At 45.6% G+C, this 19,230-nt stretch overlaps 1 protein-coding gene and 1 non-coding gene across 4 annotated transcripts; one reads left to right on the forward strand and one right to left on the reverse strand.

Moving 5' to 3' along the window:
• Nucleotides 1-9,462: 9,462 nt before the first annotated feature.
• Nucleotides 9,463-15,341, reverse strand: C10H4orf36 (chromosome 10 C4orf36 homolog). 3 transcript variants are annotated; one of them, XM_042257742.2, is made up of 4 exons: nucleotides 15,144-15,341; nucleotides 14,250-14,385; nucleotides 10,040-10,197; nucleotides 9,463-9,823 (listed from the first exon to the last, which is right to left on the reverse strand). In XM_042257742.2, the coding sequence occupies exons 2-4, from the start codon at nucleotides 14,312-14,314 to the stop codon at nucleotides 9,690-9,692; spliced, it is 357 nt and encodes a 118-aa protein (XP_042113676.1). In that variant the 5' UTR covers nucleotides 14,315-14,385; nucleotides 15,144-15,341; the 3' UTR covers nucleotides 9,463-9,689. The 3 variants fall into 3 exon arrangements, with proteins under 3 accessions (XP_042113676.1, XP_006975482.1, XP_042113677.1); XM_006975420.4 differs by lacking the exon at nucleotides 15,144-15,341 and adding an exon at nucleotides 14,886-15,059; XM_042257743.2 differs by lacking the exon at nucleotides 15,144-15,341 and adding an exon at nucleotides 14,530-14,699.
• Nucleotides 15,342-15,935: 594 nt separating this feature from the next.
• On the forward strand, nucleotides 15,936-16,099 carry LOC121821060 (U1 spliceosomal RNA). The gene has a single exon (XR_006061758.2). It is a non-coding gene; the product is annotated as a U1 spliceosomal RNA (small nuclear RNA).
• The last annotated feature ends 3,131 nt before the right edge of the window (nucleotides 16,100-19,230 follow it).

Raw genomic sequence — 19,230 nt, forward strand, 5'->3', positions numbered from 1 at the left:
GCCAAGTTGGGCAGGTCTTCCCCTGGAATGGCTGGTGCCCAGGGATGGGATCTAGGCTGAATCCAGGCACTCACCTCTTGTCCAGATGAGAGGTCCGGGGCAGGATCACATTGTGGTTTTTATTACCCTTCCTGCCCTCCTCCTCTTCCATATCCTTGCCCTTCCCTCCCTGGTTAGCTTTTTCTACCTATTATTTTATTAATCATTTGTGTTTTCTTCTTTTGAGAACTCAAGTTCCACAGACAGTTTGTAGAACAGGTTGTTGGCTTTCTTGACGTTGAGCTTTTCAAGCTCTTTCTGTGGACATTAATCTTCTGTCCGATGTACTTGGGAAGGATTTCCCCCCATGCTATGGGCTGCCTTTGCACTCTGCTAACAGTGTCCTTCACAGAGTAGCAGCTTTCTGGCTTTGAGAGATCACACTTGTCTGTCTTTGGCCTTGTGTCCTGAGTTACTTTTCACGAACTCCTTATCTGTGCTTCCTTCCATCTTTAAGCACATCCCTCCCCTCTAGGGGCTTCAGAATCTCACTTCTAACACCAAGGTCTTTGATCCATTTGGAATTCATTTGCACAGTAGGATAGATGAGGGCCCACATTCATTCTTCTACATGGAGATAGCCGGTTTTCCCAGCACCATTTTCTTGAAGAAGCTATCTTTCCTTCAGTGTGTCTTTGTTACCACTTTGTCAGGTCGGGGGGGAGGGGGGGGGCTGTGATTGTGTGGACTTCTGCCTGCTGAGCCCTCTATCCCAATCCATGGACCTGTGTGTCTATTTGTGTGCTGGCATCATAATGTTCTTATCGCTACAGTTCTATGTTATAGCTTGGAGTCAGATGTTTTGATCCCTCCAGCAGTCATTATTTACAGGATAATGAAGCTTCTTGTGCTTCTATGTGCATTTTAAGATTTGTTTTATTTCTGTGAAGAATTGAGCTGGCACTTTGATTGGGACTGCATTGAACTTGTAGATTGCTTTTGGTAGGATGGACATTTTTGCAGTATAACTACCTATCCATGAGTGTCAAAGGCCTTTCTGTCTCCTGTGTCTTTTTCAATTTCTTTCTTCAGTGTTTTCAGGTTTGTGACTGGGACTCTTTGCCTTAGGTTCATTTCAAGGCATGTTTTTTAGGCTGTTGTGAACGGGTTGTTTCCTTGTTTGCATTCTCAGTGTGTTTGCCATTGGAATATCAAAAGAGGACTGGTTTTTAGACATTGGTTTTGTAACCTGCCACTCTGCTGAATTATCCTTCAGGTCTGGGAGTTTTCCAATGTTTAGGGTGTCTCAGGTATAGAATCATGGTCAACTACACATAAGGCTACTTTGGCTTCTTTCCAATTTGTATCTCATTTCTTTCTTTTATCTTACTGCTCTAGGTCTGGCTTCTGGCACTGTACTGAATAGGAGTGATGGCAGTGAGCACCCTTGTCATGCTGCTAATATTAGTGGAAACGCTAATGTTAGTGGAGTGTTTCTCATGGAGCATAATCTTGACTACAGATTTGCCATAAGTAGCCTTTATTAAGATGGGGAGTATTCCCTCCATTTCTAGTCTCTCTGGAGATTTTATCATGGAGGGATATTAGATTTTGTGATAGGAGTTTTCTATATTCATTGCAATGCTCATGTGATCCATCATTCAGACCATTTATATGACAAATTACATTTATTGATTTACTTATGTTGAATCATCACTGTGCACCTGGAATAAAGCTAGCTAGATCACAGTGAAGAACTTCTGGATGTGTTAAATTTAGTTTGCAAGTATCTTACTGAGAATTTTATGTTCATTAGGGAAACTGGTCTGTAATTTTTGTTTGATTTTAAATTTTAGGCTAACATACAAAATAATGAATGTCAGCATGATGTCATCCATGTGTCATTATAGTTTGGATATATTTGTTCCTCTCTTGCAAAATACATTTATAACTGGTTGTTATACAAGAAAGAAATGTATTTATTTCTGTTGAAATTCAGATTTTTTTCTTCCTCAAGGAAACACAACTAATAGGAAGGAGTGACTGAAAGCCAAATATAGCAACTAAAAATCTGAACACTTCTATCACTGTCTTACTTAAGTGTTGGAGCCCACTTACTTAAGTGTTGGAGCTCACTAGGTTTCCTAGTGAGATCGGAGCTTGCTTTACCAACAGGGTCACATAAGAGGATGATTGGACCACGGGCCTGGGTACCAGGTGTTTGGAAGCGTCTACACTTGGTTGTGTGTAGCGGGGGTGGGGAGTGGGGAGGTCTTATGCCTCAACCCTTGGCATTGTTATAAAAAGCCCTTTTGAATAAAGTTCTGGGCTGGTAAATAAGGATCCAGGTCCTGCTGTAGGATGTCTTTCTGTATGCTGTGAATATGTGTTGTTCTGATTGGTTAATAAAGCTATTTGGCCAATGCTGAGGCGGAATAAGGTTAGGCGGGACATTCCAACTGGAGAGAGAGGAAGAAGAAAGGCAGAGGTAGAGGAGATGCCAGCTGCCACCAAAGGAACAACAACATGCCAGCAGACCGGTAAGCCATGGAACACGTGGCAAAACATAGATTAATAGAAATGGGTTAAAGATGTCAGAGCTAGCTAGCAAGAGGCCTGCCATAGACCATACAGTTTGTAAATAATATTAAGCCTCTGAGTGATTATTTTATAAGCAGCTATGGGACTGTGGGGGCGAGTGGGACCAGAGAAATCTTCCAACTACAAGGCCCTCCTGAGGTTATCCTGTGTTTCACTCTCTCTCCCTCCCCTCTATATTTCCATCTAAATCTCCTACCCCTCACTCCTCAAGAGTACCTAGGTCAAGGTGGAGGCTGGTCCCCCACACTGATGTCTGGTTTTTAAGGTATTAAAACTAACAATCGTGTCAGTTATATTGTTCAAAGTAGACTTGTAGACTTTTAGAAACATAGTTTCCAAGGAAACTATTGGAGGCATTAACCGTGGGACCAGTAATCTAAAAGAAGTGCACTCTCTCCGCAAACAGGCTGTGAGCCACAGAATAGGCAGACGACATTCATGTCATCACAGCATAAAACCACTTTGTACAGCTTAAAAGTATTGAGATTTTTTTTATTCTTGTGTGTGTGCATGCATGCATGTGGTGTGTGTGTGTGTGTGTGTGTGTGTGTGTGTGTGTGTGTGTGTGTATCCTGATAAATTTCATTATTTGCTTACAGGAACATTAGTGAGGGCTTATTCAGAGAAGTATGGCCACCTTACCAGCAGTTACTATACTAAAGAAAATGTTTTCTCTTTACTTGCAACTTCTCTTGAAAACTTGGAAGATTTTTTCACTGGAAAAAAACAGAATTGGAAATTCTTCCCTGTCACTGAGGCATGGCATCAATAGAGTGGAGTTAAGAAGCTGCTGCCCTTCAGCAAGAATCGTGTCTGTAACTCTCAAGTCTTTGTACTACATCTTTATGTATTCACTGATTTATTTTGATCATCGATGCTACTTACTTGATGACTGGGCTTGGGTTCACAATGCTTATCTTGATACTGGGATGAGCAGGTTCATATGCCTGTCTTACTAAATACCAGGATGAACAAGTTCATAAAGCCTGTCTTACTAAACACCAGGGTGAGCAAGTTCATAACATCTGTCTTACTTGATACTGGAATGAGCAGGTTCATAATGCCTGTATTCACTAGATACCAAGATGAGTGGGTACATAAATGCCTGTCTTAGTTGATAACTGGGATGAGTGGATCATGATGTCCATCTTACTTGATACCAGGATGAGTGGGTCCATAATGCATTATCTTACCCATAATCTTAAAATCCTAGAGTGAATGTCAATACATCCAGAGTTGTTCAAAACAAGAACAAAATGCCAGGCCTGTTGGCATTATTTTATGCATGCCTTTAATCCCAGCACTGTGGAGGCAGAAGCAGGTGGATCTTTGTGAATTATAGGCTGGCCTACACAGCGAATTCAAGAACAGCCGGAGCCACCATGTGTGGAACTCAAACCTGGGTCATATTCGAGAGTAACAAGTGCTCTTAATGTCTAAGCTGTCTGTCTCTCCAGCCCCTGGGTTTGGTTCTCATAAGAGTGGTAGTTTAGATGCAAGGTTAGTGGCTACTGAGAAAAGAAGTAAACAGAACATTTTATTCCCGCAGCAGAGGCTGGCTCTTTTTTCAAATGCCTGAGTTTCAAGGGAGCATTAGAAAGCATACAAAGGGTAAAGAAAATATGACCCAATCAAAAAAAATTAGTAATCTTCAGAAATTAACCCTAAAGAAATACAGACCTCTCAGTTACCTAACAAAGAATTCAAAATAACCCTTGTGATGGTGTTTAGTGAGTTCATAGGGAGCACCGATGATCAAGATGAAATCAGAAAAATAAGATCTGACGATGTAGCTCAGTTGATAGAATGTGATCTAGCACACATAGAAGCCTGGGTTCCATCCCCAGCATCACACAGACTGGGCATGGTGGTATGTTCCTATAACCCCACCACTCAGGAGGCACAGGAAAGATCAGAAGTTCAAGGTCACTCTCAGAAATGTAGAGAACGCAAGGTCAGCCTGGAACACAAGAAGCCCTATCTAAATAAAGCCAGGCATGGTGGCACACACCTCTAATCTAGCACTCCAGAGGTAGAGTTCAAGGCTGGCCTGGTCTAAGAATGAGTTACAGAATAGTCAGGACCCTGTCTCAAAAAAACAAAACCAACAGCAACAAAAAAGCTATAGAGAAAGGAGGGAGAGGAGAAAGTTCTATCTTCAGCAATAGGGTTTTATTATCAGGTTCTTGTGGGTACCCTAAGAGCAATGGCAATGATGCGGGTCTGGACCTTCCTAACAACTTGGCAGGGGTGGCCAAATAATTGGGCACGAGGCTTTCTGTTTGCTCAGCGTTGGGAAGAGCATTATCCCTGTGTATAGAGAAACTCCAATTAGTAGGCTTCCATGTTGCTTTTTCAAACATCGTTAATGTTGTTTATTTTTCCCTCCACCCCTCCTCTGCCTTACTCTCCTGTCTCTCTCCCTTAATAACTCCCCATCATTCCCTTCCCCCCATTATTCTACCTGACAAGATGTGCTTGTTCATGCAATAGTGCCATGGGTATTACAGGGGTAGCCAACGGTTTCTAACTAAACTTAAAGCCTGCTCCGCAGGAGGGAACTCACATCCGGTACTGTAAACCTGACCCAAAATCCATGGCTAGAGAGATCTTAGGCCCTGCTATGATAACTTTGCTAAAAGGATGCAATTTCAAACTGCCTTCTAAAGGCTTTCCTTATACTCATCAGAGAAGTTTCCCTGCACAGAGAGTGATAGTTACTAGAGACAACCAGGGAACGTATAGAGAATGTGCGAGACTATGGAGTGCTCTGCCCTCACCTTGACATCTATATCACACCCCTTTACCCTCCCTCAAGGCTCAAGGGCCATCCAGGAGGAGGGGCAGAAAGACTGCAAGAACCAGAGTCGACTTGCTGTGAACCATCTTCCAGACACGACAGAGACACCACACCCATGAACTCCTAGCAGGTGTGGTTGCTGGCACAAGATCTGCACGAGATCAAGCCAGTCAGTGTTCTGGCGTAAGATCCCACCCCTACCCAAGGAGATAATGGCACTTAAGGCCTGGCTGCTCCAGGAAGGAGAGTCCTTTTTCTTCAGTAGTCCATGGTCTACTCCATGGTCCCATGCTCCAGGAGGGCACCCATGAGAATATGGGTAGCTCTGATTAGACTTGGTGGGGTTTGCTGCTGTTGTTTGTTTTTTGGACATAAGTTGTAGGCAGAATGTGGGGGGTAGCCTGAGAGGAGTTGGAACAGGGAATATTATTGTACATAATCTAAATACATTGTATTCACATATAAAATTACCATAGAATACATTTTAAAATGTGGCTTTAAAACCTTTGTTCAAGAGCTGGAGAGTGGGTCTGGCAGTCAGGAGCACTGGTTACTTGTAGTCGGAAGGTTTCTCTGGTCCTTCCCAGCCCTGAGGTCCCACAGCCACTTATAAAATAATCACTGAGAGGCTTAATATAATTTACAAACTGTATGGTCTATGGCAGGCTTCTTGCTAGCTAGCTCTTATAACTTAACCCATCTATTAATCAATGTTTTGCCATTAATCAATGGCTTCACCAGTCTGCTGGCATCTTGCTTCTCCTTCAGTGGCAGCTGGTGTCTCTCCAGACTCCGCCTTTCTCTTTCCTGTCTCCCTCTTTGGATTTCCCACCTGCCTCTAAGCTGCCTTGCTATAGACCAAAGCAGCTTATTAGCTAATCAGAGCAACATATATTCATAACATACAGAAAGACATCCCACAGAAGCTACTCCTGCAGAAAACCAGGGTTCAATTCCAAGCACCCACATCCTGTCTCTACCTTAACTCCCAGAGGAACTGATGCTCTCTTCTGGCTTCCTGAGGCACCAGGGACATATGTGCTGCACAAACATACATGCAGGTAAAACACACACACACAAATATTTTATAAAATGAAACCTTCACTCAAGTTATTTTGCAATGCTCTCTTTATTTTTCTACAAGCAGTTTTAAGAGATTCAAAACATGTGCCTGGAAATATTATGTAATTAAAGCTCTTCCAGCTGCAGAAGGTACTTTCCTCTCAAACTAATGAGGAACTACAATGCCTTCACATCTCATCTTTTCTCAAGAAGGTATTCTATGATTTATGCTGGAAAGCTTTTGGTAAAAAAAAAATTAAAAAGATACACGTTCATTACCTATCACAGCAGCACCAAAGAATAGAAACCTAACATAACCTATGTCTGAGGGAAGACGTGACACATGTGACAGGCCTAGAAGGTCCTGAGAGCCAACCACAAGCCACTGTGTGTTACTGTGAACCACAGGGAGACACTCAGATGTCACCTTTCTGCACACAAATTCTCCAGGATGCTTTTACAAGGAAGAGATGTGACAAGCTATTCTCAGGGACTACGCCACTTTTTAAACAAAGATACCCTAGAACTACCATAAGCATAGTGTGCCTTGATCCTGGGACCTGGGACCTGGCCACAAGAAAATGAAAGGACAAGCACACAAACATACATACAGAAAAACCGGGGTCTCATGGAACCGTATGTGAGCAGTCGGTAACCTCCATGAGTTTACTACATGCAGAGAAGGGGAGGACTTAGCTGGTCTCCGAAACTGGTCTCTGGAGGTAGCAACTTTGGGCTGTAAACAAATAAGAGGAGGAAGGTGCACATAGGATACCATTTTTGGACACACTGATCAATACTCCATAAACATGTGTACTTGGACTAGAGGAAGAAGAGGGCTTTGCCAATTTCCCTTGGGTCTGTGGCCTTGGTCCTTGTTGTGGTTGTGCCCATGTCAATAATACACATTCACTCAGGATGTGGTCATGTCTGTCTGTTTCTCTCTGTGTTTCTGTCTGTCTGTCTGTCTGTCTGTCTGTCTCTCTCTCTCTCTCTGTGTGTGTGTGTGTGTGTGTATTAGAACATTCTTTCCTGTAGGAAGCTCCTTAAGTAGGAAGGAAAATAACTCAAAGTAGTTTCAGGAAGTCCCTGAAACCGACCAGATTCACTAGTGCTCTCCGTGCCAGAGTCGACAAGCCAAGAATGCAAAGAAGACTAAGACCAGACTGCCTGCCTGGAAGAGGTTTAGCCCAACTGAGTCCCTTGGAAAGGATGCTCTCCAGCCTGCTGAGCTGCCTACAGCCTGTGCAGTGTGCTGCAGGTTCACAGCTTTTGTGAGCTGTCAACCATGCTGGGGTGGGCTTAGGTGATGCAGTTGTCTCTGAGTCGTTTCTGGACCTTCACCCATATTCCTGTAAGTAACCCAATAAAACTCATGGTTCTCCAAGTTGGACTTGGGTGGTTCTGTACTTTGGTCTGCTGTGGGCTCCCCATCTGGGGTGAGTAGACATGTGTGCTGAGTCAATAGTGTGTACGTATGCATATGTATGTGTGTGGGCACGTGCCTGCCATGATGAATGGATGGAGGTCAAAGGACAACTTATAAGAATCAGTTCTCATCTGTTTCCATGTGAGTCCTAGGGAATGGATTTAGGTTATTAGGCTTGGCAGCAAGAACCTTTATCAACTGAACCACCTCATTGGTCTGGTGCCATGCTTTGAATTAAAATAGCAGGTCACATGACTTGAATACACACACACACACACACACACACACACACACACACACACACACACAAACTCTCAAGATCTTACTCTGTACCCCAGGCTGGCCTAAAACTCACAATCCTCCTGCCTCAGCCTCCAGCGCCTCCTGCATATTGGAATGGCAGGTGTACAGACCATACCTGATTTCAAAACAGATTTTCTGAAAAATTCAATAGTTCTGGTTCCCGCAAAGGTCAACAGTCAGCTAAACACTGTCTTCTACACCTTGATTATAGTGGGGCAGCAGGGTGCGTGCTCACAGCCACGGCTAACTCTGGAGGAATCCTCACCTTGTTCCAGGCAGTTCATTCAGTCCCAGGACACCACTATGAACTAGCTGTCATTACCACCACTTTGCACATAGACTTGGAGAAAAAGTCACCTAGCTCCAAGTCACACTACCATATACCCAAGCCTCCCGAGTCACACTACCATATACCCAAGCCTCCCGAGTCACACTACCATGTACCCAAGCCTCCCGAGTCACACTACTATATACCCAAGCCTCCCGAGTCACACTACCATATACCCAAGCCTCCCGAGTCACACTACCATATACCCAAGCCTCCCGAGTCACACTACCATGTACCCAAGCCTCACATAGACTCTACCGCTGTGTTACACACCAGCTCAAGGCTGAGAGTCTCAATACCACTACATCACAGAACCTTCTATGAAGCCAAGCGATGAGAAGGTCCTAAGGTCTCTGATGAATCACCTTTAAAAAAAAAAACAGTGCTTAACTATAACGTTGGTATCCAAATATGCTTTATTGTACGCAAATTCTAGAAAACTTGGTTCATACAAATTCAGTTCTTTCCTGTCAATCCCTCATTTCCCCAGCCACTCTGCAAATGGGTTTTCCTCACAATGAGGCCATCTTTGTCCCTTCATGTCCCTTTCAGGCTCCTGGGCTACACCGGCTCCATTGTAGAAAGAATATTAGCCAGGAGGAAAATGACAATTTTTTTTTTCAGGAGAACAAAAACAGAGTAAGTCTTACTTTAAGGTACCACACGATAAAAAGTTAAAAAAAAAAATAAAGTGCCACATGAGAATAATAAGTGATACTTTACCAAAAATTGGTAAGTGCAGAGTTACTGAAACGAAATCTATCGTTTCCTTAACCAGATGAAAAAATGTGCGGTTTCTCGTGTTTTAAGAGAACTTCCCTCTCACCGTCTTTCTGAGAGCTCCTTTGGGATCTCAAAGACTCACATCCAAGTGTTTCTTCAGGATGCTGCCTCTCACGAGGACTGTCCTCTTCCCCCACGCGTCCTATCAGCACGGAATAATCGACACAACATGACAACTCCAGGTGCGTTTTCATCTACTTACAGGGAGGGCTGCTGTATGCGACACACAGAACAAGTGCAGCAGGAACCCGGGCGTTCCGCCAGAGTGTCCGCCGAGCCATGTCCAGAAACACTGGCCCCGTCACCCACAGGCCCTGCTGTGTCTACTTGGACACCGTGACAGGACCAGAGACCTTCATCCCTGCAGATGCCGGAAACAGGTTCAGATTCAGCACCACAGTGGGTCACTTGGGTTGAAGTGGTCTTCTCAAGCTGACTTTCTTTTGCCGTAGTGAAGCCTGGACTTCCTCGTGAGCATTCTCGTGACATTTCATCTTTGCTAGGCGCGTCGCTTCATACTCCTTTTCGAGTTTCGCGGCTAAAAGATAAAGCAGACGAAGCTGTCTGAGTGGCCCTTTCACCCGACACCCTCTCAAAACCTGAGTCCCACGCAGCAGGAAGACACTGTTGTTGAATTAACGGCTAGACGGGGAGCATGGGCGTGGCTAACAAACTTAGAAGTTCTGCGGTCACTAGCAAATGATAAACCCCTAACTGATTAAAGCAGATCTTAAACAAAAGCCAAGAACCTCACCTTGTGCTGAAGGGAACAGGCCCTCTTTGTTGGTTTGGTATACTGTGGCCAGCTTTACAGGGCTGCCAAAGGCAATTTCTCCCAAGAATGGCAACTTGATGTTCACTAAGTTTGAGTACCAGGTCTTTGTGAGCTCTGCAAGGTCCCATGGTTCCTGTCTGAGGCAAAATTTCATGAACTTATTCAATCGGTTTTTACTGAGTGCGCTGTGTGAAATACAGACAGCTGGCTACCTTCACCTCCAGTTTGGTTTTTGGAGGATTTTTCACAGTTACAACCCTAACAAGGAAAAAAAAAAAAAAAACCCTACAAATTATCATAGACATTGGTAAAAGACCGGAAATTATGCCAGGGTTGGTTCACAGTGCAGCAACCTATAATGCTAACCAATCCACGAATGAGATTGTAAACAGGAACTATTGGCTACAATGTCTTTTTTTTTTTTTTTTTTTGGACACAGGGTCTCACTGTGACACCCTGGCTAGCCTTGAACCTCTATGTAGACCAGGCTGACCTCAAATTCACAGAGATCTGTTTGATCCTGCCTCCCAAGTAGCTGGGTTTAAAGGTATGCGCCACCATACCCACCTACAATATCTTTTGTAGGTCAAATAACATCGTGAGTTAGGTATGGCAGGGCACCCTTGCAGTCCTGACAGTGGAGAGACACAACCATAATCCTAGTACTCAGGAGGCAGAGGCAGGAGGATGGTGAGGTTGAGGACAACCTAGAATGTATTTTAAGTTCCAGAGTACAATACTTATACACAAACAATAAAGCCAAAGAACATACATAAAGAGCATTACATGTTGAGCAGGTATGTAGCATATACAAAGACTTTTCACATATAATCTGGAGAAATAGATGAAGCTACGAACTACATTAAAAAGGATTGCTATGAACCTTAATTTTGCTTAATTCTGAAAGACAAATATCAGCTACATGTTTCTCATCTGCAGTCCATATTCCTTCAGCCCCATTTCCTTTAATCTGAACGGGGGAAATGGTATGTGGGATACGTCACCCTTTGATTTTTCTCCTCTAGTTTCAAAGCTACGTCATGCAATTTTAGGGAGTGACGTAACAGTGTAAAATTATTATAGAAGTAGTTGAAAAAAATCACAAAGATGCGTTTATAAAAATGCTCACGCACCTTTAAAAAGACAGGCTTTGAGATGTCTCAGCCGGTAAGAGGGCTTTTCCCACAAGGTCGATGACCCAGACTTGATCCCGGGATCCCTAGTGACTAGAGAACGGACTCCCACAAGTTGTCTTCTGACTTCCCACGCACGTGCTGTGGCATGTGTGTTGGTTGGTTGGTTGGTTGGGTTTGGTGTGTTTTTATGTCTTATTTCTTTTTTTCTTTGTTGTTATTGTTTTCCTAAATTGCCCAGGCAGGTCTTTAATTTATAATCCTCCTGCCTCAGCCTCATAAGTGGCTGGGATTACAGACCTGTGCTACTGACCTGGCTTAAATTACACTTGTAGTGATATTTACTTGAATGGTACTTTATGTAACCCGAGATCTAAACACACATGACTGACAAAACTAAGCTGAATGCAATGGATCGGAACCTCCCTGTGGCTCTGGTTACGCAGCTCTTTCATCCACAATGACACCTTAGAACATTATTTTAAAAAAGAAAACTTTGCTTGACTCATAATGGTAAATGTTGTAAACCAAAGAGAGGGGTTAAAAAGTAAAAGCCAAGCATATTGTGCATGCCTTTTAAACCCCAGCACCTGGAAGGCAGAGGCAGAAGCCAGCCTGATCTGCACAGCTGAACAGCTCATTTAGGCCAGCTAAGCTCACATAGCAAGACTGTCTCAAAAACCCTGTAAAACAAAATGCAGCTCTCTAAGGCAATATACCACAATATACCACAGCACCACAGAGTGTGACTACTGTGTGGTGGTAGCAACATGTATTCATAACGTGTCCTCTGTATCCCAGGCAACCAAGTAGGTCTTAGACGTGCATCAGTTCATTTGCAAGCCCCACCACAATAGATAGGCATGCATTGTGTTACAGATGTGGGAGATAAGGCTAAGACACAGTGTGCAGAGGGAGCCAGGCTTGGAGCCCAGGACTTCAGACTGAAAGTCCATGTTGACATTGGCAGGCAGGCAGGACAGGAAGCTAAGCAGACCCTTTGCACCAGCCAAATGCTCCTATATAGGTGTTATTAGTACATTTGTATACTCTAAAATGTGCTTTGCCTGGCAATGTGGCACACGCCTTTTTAAAAAAAAAATAATTTAATTTAATGTGCATTGGTGTGAGGGTGTCAGATCCCCTGGAATTGGAGTCTGAGACAGTTGTGAGCTGCCATGTGGGTACAGGGAATTGAACCCAGGTCCTCTGAAAGAGCAGGCAGTGCTCTTAACCTCTGAGCCATCTCTTCAGCCCCTGGCACACGCCTTTAATCCCAGCACTTGGGAGGCAGAGGCAGGCTGATCTCAGTGAGTTCAAGGCAAGCCTGGTCTACAAATCAAGTTCCAGGACAGCTAGGACTGTTACACAGTGTAACCCTGACTCAAAACAAAACAAAACAAAAGTGGTTTTTTTTTCTGTTTTGTTTTGTTTTGAGACAGGGTTTCTCTGTGTACTTTTGGAGCCTGTCCTAGAACTCACTCTGTAGACCAGGCTGGCCTGGAACTCACAGAGATCCACCTGCCTCTGCCTCCCGAGTGCTGGGATTAAAGACATGTGTCAACACCTCCTGGCAAAGATGTGTTTTAAGATGGCAGCAGTTGTTGCCAGGCAGTGGTGGCACACGCCTTTAATCCCAGCACTCCAGAGGCCAAGCCAGGCAGATCTCCATGAGTTCAAGTCCAGCCTGGGCTACAGAGTGAATTCCAGGAAAGGCACAAAGCTACACAGAGGAAACCCTGTCTCAAAAAAACATTTAAAGAAAGACAGAAAGAAAGAAAGAAAGAAAGAAAGAAAGAAAGAGAGAGAGAGAGAGAGAGAGAGAGAGAGAGAGAGAAAGAAAGAAAGAAAGAAAGAAAGAAAGAAAGAAAGAAAGAAAGAAAGAGAGGAGAGAGAATTGGCAGCAGTGAAGGTGTTTATGAATTACTAAAACCAAAAAAAAAAACCAGACATATAAACATGTATATAGAGAGAAACCCACTTAAAGATTAAAATGTTTTTAAATAAGGTAACGCAGCCTGCCCCAGAACATCATACAGCACAGGACCGTGGTGTGATCAACCTGGAAACCTTTGTTTTCTCATTTCCAAGTCTTACTTTGGTGTGAACACTAAATAGCACCGTGTTAGCTGCCACTGTGATGCCCTTGACACAGTGGCCTAAGGTGGGAATCTCAGTTGAGCGATTTCCAAGACCACAAGGCCTGCGGCCTCATCTGTGCAGGCTTGTCTTGACTAATAACATGGGAGGGCCCAGCCCACTGTGGGCTGCACGAGCCCACGAGCTAGCCAGCAAGCAGTGTTCCTCCAAGGCTTCTGCTCCTGCCTTGAGTTTCTGCTCTGATTTCCCTCAGTGATGAACTGTCATGTGAAAGTGTCCTGGAAATGAGGCCAAATAAATCCTTCCCTCCCCTGTATGCATGTTCTAATTTTTCGGATTATTTATATAGGTTTTTGCTTGCATATATGTATGTGCATCAGTGTATGCTTTATGCCCATTGAGTCCAGAAGAGGGTGAGAGATCCCCTGGATTTGGAGTTAGAGACTTGTGAGCCTCCATGTGGGTATTAGGAACCCAGGCCGGGTCCTTGGAAAGGCAGCAGGTGCTCTTAACCCATGAGACAGCTCTCTAGCCCCATGTGTGTATTTTTATAAAAGTGGAATTTGGGAAGGTGGAAAGGGGGATCGTCCATTAAGAACATAACTGCTTTTTCAAAGGACCGAGTTTGGGTTCCTAGCATCTACAGGCGGCAACTCATAACCCCCTGTAACTCCAGTTCCAAGGGTCAACACCGTCTTCTGGCCTCCATGAGCACCTGCTCAAACGTAGCGCACATACAGGAAGGCCTGTACAAACATGAAAACAAATCATCTTTCAAGTAACCGTTTAGAAACAAAAATTGAGACACTTTAAAATGCTTCCATATACTCCACTAACTTGCTGCGAACAGAAGAGTGCCTAGCCGGTCACAAACTCCAGCCATACTACCGTATTGTGTGTGTGTGTGTGTGTGTGTGTGTGTGTGTGTGTGTGTGTGTGTGTGTGTGTGTACTTACACTTTATAACAGCTGCCCTTCAAAATGGTTTGCACTGTGTTCCTTCTTGGCAAGCCGTACGCCATGGTGGATGATCACAATCTTTTCCTTACGTAGGAGCCTGATGTACCCGTCTCCGATGCTTTGTTCACTTTGCCTGAAAGAACAGCAACATCCCTAACTTAACAACCCTCATGTGAATGTTTTTTATGGCCAAATAATCAAAAGGTCGTCACAAAACATTTAGGGGTGTCAGGAAGCACTTTGGTAAACATTCGCTGCATCTGAACCGTGAACATACGTAAGCTAGCTCTGTTCGTTTTCGGGAAGCCGCTCTGTCAGTTCGGTCACCATCTAAGGTAAAGCCAGGCGAGGGTCGTCCTGTGCGAGGTTGCAGTTGGCAGCCCTGCGCCCTGGCACGATAGGCGGACGCTGCCTGCGCCTGAGTCTCGCAGCTGCGCGCCCTTGGGGCTGTCATAGAGACAGTGACCCTGCAGCTCTCCGCCTAGGCATCGCCAGGCATGCACTGGCTGCCGCAGGCCACCGCCCTTCCCAGGGTGCAGTTCCAGCCAGACCCGGCTGGGGTGGAGCAGGGAGCGCCCTCCTCGCCCTCCCACGCCCGTGCCGCTCCCCGTCCCGGTCCCGGCCCCTCTGTACCCGGCTGGAGGTCGGCCGCGGCCCCGCGACCCAGGGCAGCACGCGCTAGGCGCACATGGCCGCGCACTCGCAGCCGCCCCGCCGCGGACACGCGCCTGCCCGCTTGCTCGTGCGCCTGCCTGCTCGTGCGTGCGCCTGCTTGCTTGCTCATGCACCCCGCTTGCCCCCGTGCCCGCCCTGCGTCACCCACCGCCAATAAAGGGCTTTGTGTGCTCGCGGGGTGCTCAGACCCAACCCGTCCCGCGGTGGGAGTCACACCTCATGAGTGGGTGACAGCCCCTGTCGACGCCCACGGAGGTCCAGACTCGGGCGACAGCTTCTACAAAGAGCAGATAGAATTGTGTGGACCGTCATCACAACAGTGACCGTGGGGTTCCATCCGGTTGCTTCCTAGGACCCCAAGCAAATGGTGGCACTCGAGGGGGGGGGGTTGCTAGAGCCGCTCCTTGCTAGGGCCAGGACCTTCCCAGCGTCCCTTCTCCGAACCTCAATGACTTCATAAAGCAAAGAAAATGTGTGTAGATTTCGTGGGTTGTGAGGATTAAAGATAATGCTTGAGAGTCTCTGACCCACGGAAGGGCCAGATTCTATCACTGTGAGTTTAGTGACGACTCCATGAAATAGGCAAAGGGTTCCGACTGAGAGAGGAATGGGCACTCGGTACGTAGCGGGTTCCAGGGCCAGCTGGAGAGGTTAAACACAGTAATCTCTCTACCTGTCACACTTCTTTCCTGCTTTGTTTTGTTGACCCAGTCCAGAATGACCCGGAACCACTATGTAGCCCAGGGTGGCTTCAAACCTGCAGCTCATCAGGCTTGGCAGCAAGCCTTTATCCCTGAGCCATCTCTGCAGTCCAACCTATTTTTATAATTAAGATTAATACTAGCCGGGCGGTGGTGGCGCATGCCTTTAACCCCAGCACTCGGGAGGCAGAGCCAGGCAGATCTCTGTAAGTTCCAGGCCAGCCTGGTCTACAGAGTGAGATCCAGGACAGGCACCAAAACTACACAAAGAAACCCTGTGTGTGTGTGTGGGGGGGGGGGACCCTAAATACTTGGCTGGCAGGGGAGATATCATGATTACAAAGGTGATTTTCCCAGGATGAGGCTTATCAGTTGCACTCTGGATGTGCTGACCCTCGCAAGTTCCCCAAATGTGAGAAACTTGTCTGCGTAGTTTGTGGTAGTGGGGGACTATGTTTTCACTTTTGTCTGAACTAAAAATGGAGGAGGAAGATTCAGATAACAATGAGCAGAAAACACATTTTTTACAGACATTTGCCCTATGATGATCTTGCAAACTCTCATCCAGAGCCATTTATAATCTTTAAATATCAACAAAGAGCATATCACACCCCCACACCCCCACAGTTACAGGAAAAATAAAACTAGACATTCAAGGAGGTGGAAGAAGGCTGTCCAAAAGATCTACAAATAAAGACCCATTTCTGAATTGTCTTTAGAAATACCGAGTTTTAACTGTCATATAGAACTCTCATCCAGTGACTGCTGGAAGCAGATGCAGAGATCCACGGCCAAGCCCCAGGTGGAGCTCTAGGAGTCCAATCGACAAGACAGAGGAGAAATTATATGAGCAAGAGATACCAAAACCATGATTGGAAAAAGCACAGGGACAAATAGCCAAACTCGTGGAAATGCATGAACTGTGAACCAATGGCTGAGTAGCCCCCAACTGGATCAGGCCCTCTGGATAAGTGAGACAGTTGTTTAGTTTGAACTGTGTAGGAGGCCTCCAGGGAGTGGAACCAGGACCTGTCCTTAGTGTATGAGCTGGCTTTTTGGAACCTAGTGCCTATGCTGAGACACTTTGCTCAGTCTTGGTGTAAAGAGGAGGGGACTGGACCTGCCTCAGCTGATTGTGCCAGGCTCTGCTGACTCCCCAGGGGAGACCTTGCCTTGGAGGAGGTGGGAATGGAGGGTGTATTGCGGGGAGGGGGAAGGTGCCAGTGGGGAGGGGGGACGACAGGGGAATCTGTGGCTGATATGTAAAATTAAATTAATTATAAAATAAAAATATTTAAAAAAAATACCAAATTCAGGCTGGAGAAATATCTCAATGATAAAGAGCACCTGTTGCTCTTCAGAAGACCCAGATTCAGTTCCCAGAACCTACATGGTGCTAACAACGATCTGTAACTCCCGTTTCTGAGTGTCTGACACCCTCTTCTGGACTCTGAGGGCATGCACATACATGGTGCACAAACATGCATGTAGAAAAAATACCCTAACACATGAAGTAAAAATAAATCTTAAGGGCCGGAGAGATGGCTCAGCAGGTAAGAGCTCTGCCTACTCTTCCAAAGGACACAGATTCAAATCCCAGCACCCACATGGCCACTCACAGCCCTCTGTAACTGCAGTCCCAAGAGATCTGACGCCCTCATCTGACCTCGGCAGACACTACACACACACACACACACACACACACACACACACACACACACACACACACACGGTACACAGACATAGATACATGCAAGGGAAAAACACCGTACACATGAAAATAAAAAATACTGTTTAAAGAAAGGAAAGGAAATACCAATTTCTAGCAGGAAGGGGCATAGGGGCAGTAAGAAAAGATAATGAACTAGAACAAAGTGTAAGGATACGCATGTGAAGATCCTGGGATGAACCCCACTATTTTGTATGCTAACTTAAAAATAAATTACCCAAATCTACCTCTCTTTTCTTCCCCTCTTCCTCCCTCCCCTGTGCCTCTTGTTTATGCCATCTTCACCTCCAGCTCGGTCTCAGCCTCTCCCCATCTTGCTGGTCCCTCTCCTTTATCTTCCAGTTAGCAGGCGTAGTTTTAATGGTTTAAGTGAGAGTTGCTGCCACCTAGTGTTCAAATGAAGATGCGAAGAGGCCCGCGGAAGAGATAGATGAGCGCCGCTCAAACAGCAAATTCAGCACCTGTGACAGCGTTGGCCATGCGTTAGAGGCTGTTCAACAGAGTGCACCTAACGAGGCATTTAATCACCACATGGTTGGTGACATTAATAATTTTATGGCATTTTAATATTTATTTGTATTCTTTTTAAGTAACCGTGTGTGTGTGTGTGTGTGTGTGTGTGTGTGTGTGTGTGTGTGTGTGTGTGTGTTTATGTAAGTTCAGGTGCCTTAGTTATCGGGGCCCCTTGGCTTGGTTAACACTGATCTGCCCAGTGTGGGTGCTGGGAACTCCATCCTTCTTAAGAGCATTGTGTGTTCTGAACTGCCAAGCCCCTTGTAATGACATTTTAGAGAAGAAAACGCAGGCATTTCTAGCATGGATAATATCCAATGCCACAGAGCTTGAACCCAGACAACCTGATTCTGATCTTTGTTCTTTCTCCGCTGTACCACATTACACATTCTCCCAGATGGTTCTCTGGGCACTGTTTCCATCTATTGTAAGTACTGTTCCAACTGCCCTTTTCCGTTGTAGAGAGATTTCCTCCTGTGTGTGTACGTTCATCCTAATTTAAAAGACATTTTAGTTCCCTTAAATAAGTAAATCATAGATGCAGCTTCCAGTGTTTATGGCTGTTTCTAAAATTTCTCACATATTAATTGCCTACCTTTCTAAGATGATGGGGAACTAGTACATCCCATAGTTGTCAGGCCAGCGACTAGCAGCCCTCAGTGCCGTGCGTCCTTGGCTCCTTTGCACTGGTGTCTTCACGGTGCTCTCAGCTCCCGGCCCTCCTTCCACTGGTCCTCATCCTTCTCTGAGTTTGTGCCGCCACCGCCACTGTGTCAGAGTTTCCAATCCACGCCTCTGGCTCTCTTCTCCCACAAATGTAACCATCACTTTTCTGTGGGTCCATCCCAAATAAGATTCACTAGCCAGCCCGGGCTTCCTGCCTGGATTTCTATCCCACACTTCCATCGGGTGGAGGAACTTTCCCATCCCACTCCACCATTCTCATAAAGATTTCAACATAATCCAAATATCCTCCTGGCCCCTAAGCTCTCCCAATCTTTGCTGTCCCTAAAATGATCCAGCGTCACCTAAACCAGTCTTTGAGGACAGGCATCATTTTGTTGTTGTTGTTGTTGTTGTTGTTTTTTCAAGACAGGGTTTCTCTGTGTAACCCTGGCTTTCCGGGAACTCGCTCTGTAGACCAGGCTGGCCTCAAACTCACAGAGATCCGCCTGCCTCTGCCTCTGCCTCCCGAGTGCTGGGGTGACAGGAAGAGTCTATCCTTGGGGCCAGAGAAAGGGTGCAGCAAGTAAGGATGCCCATCACCAAGCCGAAGAGGCTGTCAGTCCCCAGGACCCATGGGATGGAGGAGAAAACCAGCTCCCGGAAGTTGTCCTCTGACCTCCATATGCACACACTC

Source organism: Peromyscus maniculatus, chromosome 10 (assembly GCF_049852395.1).
Source record: "Peromyscus maniculatus bairdii isolate BWxNUB_F1_BW_parent chromosome 10, HU_Pman_BW_mat_3.1, whole genome shotgun sequence".
NCBI classification, from domain to species: domain Eukaryota; kingdom Metazoa; phylum Chordata; class Mammalia; order Rodentia; family Cricetidae; genus Peromyscus; species Peromyscus maniculatus.